Source organism: Panulirus ornatus, chromosome 4 (genome assembly GCF_036320965.1).
Source record: "Panulirus ornatus isolate Po-2019 chromosome 4, ASM3632096v1, whole genome shotgun sequence".
In the NCBI taxonomy this organism is placed as follows: domain Eukaryota; kingdom Metazoa; phylum Arthropoda; class Malacostraca; order Decapoda; family Palinuridae; genus Panulirus; species Panulirus ornatus.
This window is the reverse complement of record NC_092227.1, coordinates 49,716,431-49,728,559: the sequence shown is the minus strand read 5'-3', so window position 1 is coordinate 49,728,559 and position 12,129 is coordinate 49,716,431. Positions and strand designations below refer to the sequence as shown.

The 12,129-nt window shown below is 37.0% G+C and overlaps 1 protein-coding gene across 3 annotated transcripts in view; it reads right to left on the bottom strand.

The window, feature by feature from the left end:
* Positions 1-380: 380 nt before the first annotated feature.
* The window catches only part of LOC139766123 (uncharacterized), a 309,760-nt gene continuing 298,011 nt past the window's right edge, over positions 381-12,129 (bottom strand). For all 3 annotated transcript variants that reach the window (XM_071694350.1, XM_071694367.1, XM_071694359.1), the window contains one exon: positions 381-11,742. In XM_071694350.1, the coding sequence (XP_071550451.1) occupies positions 11,571-11,742 (172 nt within the window). In that variant the 3' untranslated portion in view covers positions 381-11,570. The remainder of the gene's footprint in view (positions 11,743-12,129) is intronic.

Genomic DNA, 12,129 nt, shown 5'->3' with positions numbered 1-12,129 from the left:
TAGAGCATTTGAACTCTACACTGATCTGAAGTTGCACTACTTAATTCAAAGTTATTTTTTCCTACTATCATTACTATTTCAATCTGCTATCATACATATATGAATTTGTAACATTAATTCATCATCAAAACTTTCTCCAGCAATTTAGCTAAATGAGTGCTTTTGCAACAGGCATATTGTCATATATGGCACTGCCTACTTGGGATGGTCCAATGCTGGGTAATAAAGTTTTTTCTTAATGCTACATCCAAATAGTGTTAAGTTTTGTAGTATAATGTACTAAAAACTTTTTTACTGATAAAATGTCTAACATATACATTCATCAAAATCAAAAGCCTTTCATTCCCACCCAAAATGCATCAGGGGTATACACACACTAGTACTTGTATACATGTTTACTTATAAATGCTGGTGATGCTAGGCAGCTTGTGGAGAAAAAAAAATCTAGTGTAACCCTTACAAGATGGCTTAGTGCCTGATATAAACAATAACATGAATGTAAACTATGACTGGCAGTCTTTAAACAACCCTAGAGTTGCTGGTGATGCTAGGCAGCTTGTGGAGAAAAAAAATCTAGTGCAACCCTTACAAGATGGCTTAGTGCCTGAAATAAACACTAACATAAATGTAAACTATGACTGGCAGTCTTTGAACAACCCTAGAGTTTCAGGACAAACAGAAAATTTCCTCTGATCAGCAGAATATTTTTTTTTTGCTGACTGATTGGCTCCAATCATGGGATACTCTATTCAAATTTTGCCAGTATCATTTGGAGGTTTGGCTATACAATAAGTATCTAACCCTAAAAATTGGTATGATACTGAAGCAAAGACTGTGCTCACCAAGTCTGACAACGGCATGCTCAAACCAGAAATCATGGCTGATACCTGATGGTAAAGAATATCAAAGTCACATCTAGGGGTATACATTTGCACTTCAAACTAACCAAATCGTGTAGGCACCATCTGGAATGGCTCAAGCAGCAGAGATACTGCTGAACACCAGATCAGAAAGTTATGTGATAATTCACAAACTCTGAAAACCAACTAACATCTGAACACTGAACAAAATTAGCTTCAGTGTGCTCTTGAGCCTCTGAAGTTCTACCAAGAAGCACAAAAATAATATAATCTTCAAATTCATACACTATTATCAACAACAAAGTATATACCTGACTACTAAACTAAATCATAACCTAAAGCTTGCAAGGTTTATGAATCTTTCAAAACTTGAGTTGTATGCAAAACTTGCATGTACTGCAATATCTGTATGAATTCAGAGGCTTGCAAAACATCTGAAAACTGCAAATCTTAAATATATGAGCTCACTACACAGAAAAGCTGTTCTTGAATAGCTGAACATGAAGATTATTCTCTAAATTTGCAAGCTATTCCTGTCTTCCTCAAAGACAATTCAATCAAGATGGGTGAAAATTCATAAACTCTTTAACTGGAAGAGAATGTAAGAAAGTCATGGACATTTCATATCTAACTGTCTCAAGAAGAAGCTTCTGCATAGATGACATGAGAAAATGAAGGCCAAACAATGAAGTAAAGACTGGTCTGTTATCTTCAGTAAGAAGGCCTACTACTCGGGGATTTAAATGCTAGTTAGTCATGACTGTCTGTCCTGATCAAAGCATTTTAGTTTGTCCATAACTGATCTAACAATGGCCAAGCATTTGAGAAGAGGGTAGCCACTCAACTGAGGAGTTTGGCTTTAAGTAATTGTGCTACCATTTCTAACCAGTCAAAAATACTTGTCTCAATGATATATTGCCAAGTAAAAGAAATATAATAGCCTCAGAGGGGTCATCACTCTTTAAATATATTGTATGAATCCTTCTAAATAAATGATTCACATAAAAATGATCAGCATCATACCTGACAGTACTGCATTTTGATGGGGGCTTACCGATACTGTCAAATGACACACTGGTAAGTTCTTGACATATACTATATTAAAATATACAAGTTAAGACTTTTTTTCAATTCATGAGATAAATTACAATTTCATGCAGAAACACATTTCTTTGAAGAAAATAACATTAAAAAATCTGTAATGTTCTGCTCTACTGCTTTTTATATATACAACAAAACTATTGCCATAGTCTGTTGAGAGTGTGTGATAAATTACCTATTTGTTCAGTAGTATAGTGTGTGTGGATGCTACCTGGCTATGCCTTCAAGAGGTTATACCGCTACTCAAAAAAGGTCTTTGGTGAGGCTGCATCATTAGGGGTAAAGTCTTATTAAAGAACTTCTAACTACAGAGGGGTCAATATTTTGCTGCTATTAGAAGTAATGCAGCCTTGGACTGTAAGAACCTTTACGAAGAGGTCCTTGGAAACATCAGGACTATTTCACAGAAAGTGGTCTTGGGCCAATTATCAATAGATGAAAAAATACATAAACTCTGTGTGTATGTGTGTTATTACCTATTTGCAATTACCAATGTATAGTGAACATGGATGGAGTTTTATGTCTGTGGGGCTGCATCCCTGGGACATTCTGTACTATCATAAAAGTTATTAAACTTTAGAAAATTTTCCATATCTAATTTGTCCTCAAAGATCATTCCATTCATCCACCACTCTTACACTATGAAAGTACGTATTTACATCTTTTTTTAACAAGGATCTTGCTAAATTTCATGTAATGTCCCCTAGCTGTTCTATCCCTACATGTTTCGTTAAAGTTATGATCAAGTCACCTTCCACTCTTCTCTCCTCCATGGTGGGCAAATGTATGGCCTCTAGCCTTTCTCTATATCTCATTTCTTTTAACTGTGGTGTCAACTTTGTCCCCCCCCCTGAACTTTCTCTATTAGCTCTTTGTGCCTCTTGGGTAGAATGACCACACTTGAGAAGCATTTTCTAGCTTTCTCCTTATTCAGGATGTGAACATCTTGCTGAGTATTTCCTTATCTTGAATACAATTATTTGCTAGCTGATGGCTGGTTCCCTGAGCTACAGAGAGACCTCTTTTAAAGTAACCTCATAAAATGAATTTTTGCTGAACGTACATGAAAAATACTGCTTTAACAAATGCATCCCTTATAATAATCATTACAAAAATAAAAGTAAATCAAATACAAAAGAAAATGAGCCAAAAAAAATAAATGCCACCATCTTTGTTTTCACTCTTCAAGCCAACTGTGTACAGCCCACCATACTTCACAGCAGTTCAGTCTTAATCGCTTTCTTTTTAGCTTTCTCCTAAGTGTACTTAGAAAACATTTTAAACCATCATGTTTGGAAAATGGTTTACAGGTGCAAGTATGAGCAAAGCAACCAAGGTGCCCAGGAAAATGATTATCTATTCATCTATCTATATCACTGATGCCTGTTCCAACTGGAACTCTCTCAAGGGGGTGGCCACGACAATAGTCTTCATAACAAGTGAACTCCAGTGCCGCTCCTTAGCCTTTAGTGCCTCACCCTTAACATGCCTCTGGCATAGGGCAACCCTAGCGCAGTGTTTGCATAGGCTCCTAACTAATGTTCCTATCAACTACTTCTACCTAATGCTCCTACCGACAACTTTTACCTCAAGCCTAAATGTTCCTACCTACTAATTCCATCTACTGCTCCTACCATTTTGCCAAGAGGCAGGGCTAGCACAAAGTGCTCAATGCAGGAAAATCTAGAGTTACAAAGAAATAACTGTGTGAGTTAAGTGATGTCAAGCGTTATGTAAGACAAGGAGAGATCATATGCTTGTGGACAGAATGCCATCAGTCCATGTGTGGGTCAGGCAGAAAGAAAGGATGGTTGTCTGGATCAGAGAAGTGCAAGATGATAACTACTGAAGTGCTGTTTCACTACGCAGCTTTCACAAACCCCCCATCCCACCCAATACCCAGGTGGGTAGTGCTGGTAATATAATTCCCTGGTCGTTGGCAGCCTACCAAGTACCAACTAATGAAGACTTAAAGATGTAAATGATTTGCAGGGTTGAGGCAGGCAGAGGTCAGGCATACATGGGTCAGGCATTTGGATTAGCTTACTCTACCATTAAAATGACACAATATCATTGAAAGAATAGAGAGAACCAGCCAGTTCCCCACATCCTAAGTTGTAAAAATTTTTCCCTAACAAGGAACAGCCACAGGAGATGATACAGAGCAGGCCAGGAAGGTGTAGGTGTGCTGTTGGACTGCAGCAGTGGTGATCAACAACACTATGTGCTCAAACAAATTTGTTAAAGTTGATTAAATTTAGTTTCATTTAGTATGTTTATCTATGTTTTTGCTTTTTCTAAAAAAACAGCAAAATAACACATACAAAGCCATTACTGTTGATGAATGTAGTCATTTTAGACTATTTAATGTTGTAAGAACTTACAGTGTCAGGAACATATCTCTATAGGCATCACGTTACAATAAACCCTTTCCTTGGATTTTTTGCTTAATGGACACTCCTGAAGAACACATCCTGTCCTTTACTTTTAGAAGAGGGTAGTCTCTATCTGTTCTCCTAAAGTGGGACTCTGCGACATGATAGGAACAATTTCAAGTTCCAAGTCTCTCACAGACAGATTCCTACAGCTTATTTCATGCTGGATGATATTCACATTGGGGCCTTCTTTAACTATGACCCATCCTCATTACTTTACATTTACTCAGATTGAACTTCATCAATCATGTGTCAGACCAACTCTGGAGTCTGTCTAGGTACCCTTTAAAATGAAGTGATCCTTGCTTTTCACTTCCCTCATGAACTTTTATCTTATCATCTGCAAACACAATGAAGTACGAGGTCATACCCTCTGGCAAGTCATTCACACAAATCAAGAGGAGATATTGTCTAAGAACATAATCCTGCCGAACTCCAGTAGTGACTCTAAACTCATTTCCAGAGAGCTCTTTTGCCATACGTTCTTTGTTCCCCACTAAGATAATCTATACAACTAAGAAGTCTCCCCTTTATTTCGGCATGGTGATCCAGTTTCATAACCAGCCTCCCATGCAGTATAGTGTATAGTCAAATGCTTTCTGGCAGTCAAAATGCAAAGAGTCCTTCTATCTTATATCAAAAAAGCTCACTCTCTCACAAAAAACCAAGAAATTCATTCCACATGACATTTACCTGAAACTGTGTTGTCTCCCTCTTGGGTGATTTTTTCCTTTGTAGGAAGTCATGCATTTGCTTTCTGATCATTATTTTTTTGCACTTTACAGACTAAATTCTCAGGGAAACCCCTCTTTGATTCAGTGCCACTTCCTATTCTCCTCTCTTACAGCGACATTTTGAACAACACACCAACCAGTTTCTCAAATGTATTTGTACACATCGTAAACACGTGAAGAAATTTCATCACAACCATGAGCCTAATATGGGTCAAGACCCCTTTGTATAATTTGTATTCTTTAGATGTTTCAATGCCTTCCAAAACCTCCTCTACACTCCAACTCACTAGTTCTAATGTCTTTCACTGTGAAAAAAATCAAACTTGTAATTCAGTTCCTTGCATATCCTTACATCGTCTACTGTAACTCTTCCCTCTGAATTCCTTAGTCTGGTTGCTCTTTTACTCTTGATGAATTTATGAAAAAGATCTAGATTAGCTCCTGCATTCTTCACAATATCCTTTTCCAAGTTTTCTTTGCTCTTCTTTTCTTATACTGCAATACTCAGTACTTTACATCTGCATAGATTGAACCCTACCAACCACTTATCAGAACAACTTTAGTGTCTGTTTAGGTCCCCTTATAAATTGATGCAATTTTCTCAGCTTTTCACTTCCCTCATGACCTTTATGCCAGCAGCAACCATATTCAGGTAGAGTCTGCACCTTCTGGAATGTCATTCATGTAGATCAAGGTGGGTAATAGTAACTTCGCCCAATCTGAAAAGGTTCCTCTCTTATGTGCCCCTTGTTCCCTTCTACAAAGATAATCTTAAATCCATCAAAGAAATCTCCCCATTATTCCTTCTTGGTAACCAAACTTCATAATCAGCCTCCCATATAATGCAGTACTAAAGACTTTCTAGAAGTCCATCTACAAACAATCCACCAAGCCTTCCCTTTTGTCTAAAAAAGAGCTCAATCTCAGAAACCTAAGAAGTTTGTTAAACGATCTCTATTCCTGAAACCACTTTGTCTCTATCTCATATAATCTATCCTCTGTAAAGGGTCAATCAGTAGTTTTTTGACTGTCTTTCTGTGTACCTTACATAGCCCACCCACTCATATACACATATATACATAAACAAAAAACATAGGCACATATACATACATATAAATATCAACATATACATACAAATACATGCACATATGCAGACATATACATACATCCACATGTACATATTCATACTTGTTTGCCTTCATCCATTCCTGTCACTACCCTGCCCCACAGGAAAACAGCATCACTACCCCGTGCTTCAGCGAGGCAGATAGAAAATGCCACATTCATTCACAATCAGTCTCTAGCTGTCATGTGTAATGCACCAAAACTACAGCTCCCTATCCACATCCAGGCCCCACAGACCTTTCCGTGGTTTACCCCAGATGCTTTGCATGCCCTGGTTCAGTCCACTGACAGCACGTCGACCCCAGTATACCATATTGTTCTAATTCACTCTGTTCCTTGCATGCCTCTCACCCTCCTGTATGTTCAGGCCCCGATCGCTCAAAATCTTTTTCACTCCAACCTTCCACCTCCAATTTGGTCTCCCACTTCTCCTTGTTCCCTCCACCTCTGACACATATATCCTCTTTGTCAATCTTTCTTCACTCATTCTCTCCATAGTCCAAACCATTTCAACACACCCTCTTCTGCTCTCTCAACCACACTCTTTTCATTTCCACATATCTCTCTTACCCGTACATTACTTACTCGATCAAACCACCTCACACCACATATCGTCCTCAAACATTTTGTTTCCAACACATCCACCCTCCTCTGTAAAACCCTATCTATAGCCCATGCCTCACAACCATATAACATTATTGGAACTACTATTCCTTCAAACATACCCATTTTTGCTCTCCAAGATAATGTTCTCTCCTTCCACATAAATGGATTTTGTGTTCAGACTTGGGTCCCATCCCAAGATATTTCATTATGTATTTTATATTTATCTTGCTTTGTCGCTGTCTCCCATGTTAGCGAGGTAGCGCAAGGAAACAGACAAAAGAATGGCCCAACCCACCCACATGCACATGTATATACATACACGTCCACACACGCAAATATACATACCTATACATCTCAATGTATACATATATATACACACACAGACATATACATATATACACATGTACATAATTCATACTGTCTGCCTTTATTCATTCCCATTGCCACCTCGCCACACATGAAATAACAACCCCCTCCCCCCTCACGTGTGCGAGGTAGCGCTAGGAAAAGACAACAAAAGCCCCATTCGTTCACACTCAGTCTCTAGCTGTCACGTAATAATGCACCGAAACCACAGTTCCCTTGCCACATCCAGACCCCACAGAACTTTCCTTGGTCTACCGCAGACGCTTCACATGCCCTGGTTCAATCCACTGACAGCACGTCGACCCCGGTATACCACATCGTTCCAATTCACTCTATTCCTTGCACGCCTTTCACCCTCCTGCATGTTCAGGCCCCGATCACTCAAAATCTTTTTCACTCCATCTTTCCACCTCCAATTTGGTCTCCCACTTCTCCTCGTTCCCTCCACCTCTGACACATATATCCTCTTTGTCAATCTCATTGTCAATTTCATTATGTATATGCAAATACTCCAAAATCCGAACAAATCCAATATTTGAAACACTTCTAGTCCCAGACATTTCAGATATGGGATTCTCAACCTGTACTTCTTTCTTGCTTTCTTACATCTTACAAATGCTGGCTGGTTTGAGTGCTGCCTATATTTTCAACACGGCACATCTCAAAGCTCATTTGCTTTTTATGACATTCACTGAACCATTCCTCCCTCTTCCTTTACATTCTCTCAGTATTTGAGCCTACAGGTACCTATGTTCCTAATCCTTTATCATAAATTTCACAGAACTGTCCAAACAATACCAGTACAGGTCCACTATAATGCCCCTGATTCCTTGCTACTGTAATCCATTTCCCAATTCATGTTACCAAAAATCTAGGGTCAGTGTAATTTTGTGATTATGTATCCTCTTTAAATCTTGTCACACCTCACCATTTTAACAATGACATTCAATACATTATCAAATCTAAGCATTACATATCCCTTTATTCCAAATGGTGCATTATATGTAATATTCTCGATAACCATGCTATTATGTGCAAAGATAGGATATACACAAGATGGCACAAAATGTGTCCATGAACATGATGGTACAGAAAATTTTCCTGTAGACACTCTATAAACTTGTGTCTCCATGACTGTTACCATGAGATTCCAAATCCCCCAAGTCCATCTCTATATAATACAAATCCCCCATTCATCAGGACACTACCATCTCTGAGACATATGTTTTTTACTGTTTCATGCACCATCCTGATTGTTCTTTTGTTGTGATTGTTGCATACTTGCTCTGAATTGTCAAAATCATTTTGGAGAATTATATAATATCAATACCACTGTGCATTTCTTTCCCAGAGATACTCTTCCCATCAGGGACTAGCTGAATATGCTATCTTCCAATATTTCCTGAAACTTTGGCTATCTGTCTCTTATCAGGAGGGCTAATCACCACCCCATTCATCTTCTCTTTCCCTCCTCGCTATCATATACCCCTCAGCATATGTGTGTGTTGGTGTATGAAACATAGCTGTTATAACAACTGAGAATATTCCGAGATCAACACTTATAGTCTAAAAATGCTGTAAGCCTTTGCTTATTGGTACTATTACCACAGCTTTTGATAATGGGATGATAAATCTAATACAAAGCATGCTGGTATATCTGAAAAAGAGCACACCCAAAACTGAGTTGTTAGGTCATCAGCTAATGCTAGCAAAGAGAAGGTGAATGTATTTCTAATGGTACCTTCTAATATATCCAAAGAAATAATAAATTTCATACAACTGTGCTAATAAGAAAAAATGAGGCCATGAATATTCTTCATGGAACCAAAAACATTACCCATACCTTAACATCTTGATACAAAAGTCACTAAACCTGTCTGCCAAGACTTAGCTGCTGTCAATCCATATTCAAATGAAGAAAAGCTTTATTACATAAGGGTTTGCGTGACTTTGTATTGTTTAATGCTGATATGTTTCCAAATGCAATACAGTTAAACAAATTTACTGGATACAGTCAATCAGTTTCATCTTACTATACAAGGCTGCAAACATAACTATTACTAACACAGTAAAAATTTCCCTTCTCAAAAATATACATTCATAAATAATGAGCAAATTCCTTAGTTTAACCCATTCTGTGTGAGGCATTCCTGCCACTTTCCCCAGTAAAGCTGAGAGATGAAAAAATGAAAGGCTAAATTTTGGCATCCTACAGAAATACAAAATACTCCCTAACAACTGTGACAATGAAAAAAACAAATATGCAAATAAAAGAAATTAATACTATCTATTCAATGTAGAAACAGTCACAATCAACCTTACATAAAGGAATAAGGGCTGAAATACTGTGCAACTGTTTACATTCTGCACACTAACAAACAAAGCAGCATGTCTAATGGCTCATGGTGGCCCATGTTACATGAGCATACTATCAGAAATACAAAAGCATACCTTGACAGCCACAATATATGGGAAAAAATCAACTTACTATGTGGCTGACTCCAGATTTTGGTGGAGGGGCAGGCAAAGGCATTTACAGAGTAAATCTCTGGATATCCCATGTCCTGTTACAAATTCACTATCTCCATTGTATACTCAATGGAAGTTTATATTACTCTTCTCAAAATTTTCCTTACAATCCATTCTTCTGCAAATCTACTAGGATCTACTGCTGTGCAATCACTCAGTAATTTTAAATCTATTAGGATCTATTGCTCTGCAATCACTCTAATTTCTGTCATGAGCTATAAACAAACTATGAAACTTGAGAAACAGAGCAGGAAATGTGGTCACTGCTGACTAGCATATTATGACCAAAGTTTTTTTTTTTTCTTTTTTCTAAGGGTGAACATACTAAGGCTCTTGGCAACTTATAGCTTCTACAGAAAAACCACTGGAGCTATTTTAAAAGTGCCAAATTTAAAACTACAAAAGCCATGTCCCACACAGAATAGGGAAACCCTTGAAAGCTGTGTCCCACACAGAAAAGGTTAAAACATGCATTCCCTTTTTAGTAAACATAAAAAAATACTGTTATCAGTGATGACTAAGCAAAACATTAGCTGCTAACAATGAGCTAATGAAAGCTTTAGTTTTTTAAGTTGGGCCACATTCCTTTTGTCAAAAAATAAGGCATAATCAAGTATATCAACTTTCACAAGCCTCATGGAAGTAACAAAAATGGCAAAAACATATAGAAATGACAACTGGGATTCACTATACCTAATGAATCAGAACCTGTCAATCTATCATATGTTTATAACTTAAACCTATCAATACACTTACTTGATAATAACAGTCTGTTACATCATCAATCTGTAGCGATGGAACTACCACAAATTCTCAATGTTTATGCTATTACCTCTTGTACAATTACTGACATAACCAACATAACAGTCTCATTCTCTGCTATTTTCTTAAAACATATGAGTGATTAACATATACATAAATCTCAACTCAGATGACTCATGTGTGAATTTTCAAAAGTGCCCTGGGATATATCCTGTCAATCCTGTAAACACTGTGTTCTACTAAGCATCTTGATGTGAAAAGAAATTTCTAAACACAAATTTTGTAATGGAATAACATGGTAAAACTAAAGCATTTTTGCACATTCATGACCAATTCCAGAGGGATTTCTTTACCATGGAAATAGATTAAAATGGAGAAAGCCAGCCTTAGACTTAGAATTTGATTACAGTACAAAAGAAAATGAGTATACAAATTCTGAAATGCCTTTAAATAACTACAGCCTAACCTCTAAGTAAAGAACACCTTTACCTCTATAATAAAACTCTACAACTGATCACAAATATATGCAATAATGCCACAGTATCACCATTATGTGAAGGCAACGTATGTTTTGCACAGTGTCAGTAAATAAAGATGAATGGGCAAGGAAAACATAATTCTTTAAGTAACTTTTGTGCTTTTTAAACATATATTTTAAAAATGTTCTGATTCACTAATAATGCATCGCTGATAAGTCAAAATATTAATCAAATTTGATGCATTTAACAGGAAGAATCAACTAAGAACCAAGTGAAGTACTTAGTACTTAGTTGCTATTACATTCATTTTTAATTACAAAATGTATTCTATGCCGGTTGATTGTGAATTAAGAAAACACTATGTTTAAAGTATTTACTGAATCAAAAGAAATTTAATAAAAGAACTGAAAGACAAAATCTTAATATAAATGAATGATGAGTGATAAGAAAATTGCACATCTCAATATTTACTGCAATTAAATAATCTGTTAAGATGTGTACCAATATCACCTGTTAGCCAGGAACAATTGAAAAGGATATCCTGAGCAAGCCCTTTCTATTAGCTGTAGATAGCTAGCTAGACCCATAGGTATTGAGCAGAGCTGCATCTACAGGTTCTAAGCAGGAAGGACAGGTGAATGACCGCATTAACCAATCATCAATGCACTCTGTGTGGTAGGTATGCATACATGGTAGATACCGTACTCGATCACCCACTGTGAAGTCAATCATGCAAATTACACACCTGAAAAGAAGAAAAAAATCTTTAATGCCAAATATAAGAATGTGAATAAAGAGCTAAAAGTACATTTAGGTATCCATTTACATACGAATGAAGTGGTTTGAGAGAAAGAGGACAACAGAGGTATACAAGTGAAAAGTGGAAGCAGTATAAAGAAGTAATAAAGTCACAGCTATATAATACAAAATGATGGCACAGTGCTGTACCAAATGAATCCCATACATAACTGTGATCTAGTATGGCCCAACCCTGGGAATGATGGTAAAAATGAGGTTGGATTCGAAAATGAGATACACAAAATAATATACAGTAAAGTTTTTGAAGAAAATCAAGCAACAAGGAAGATACGAAGGAAGAGAAATATCAATAAAACTGGTCAACAACTAATTT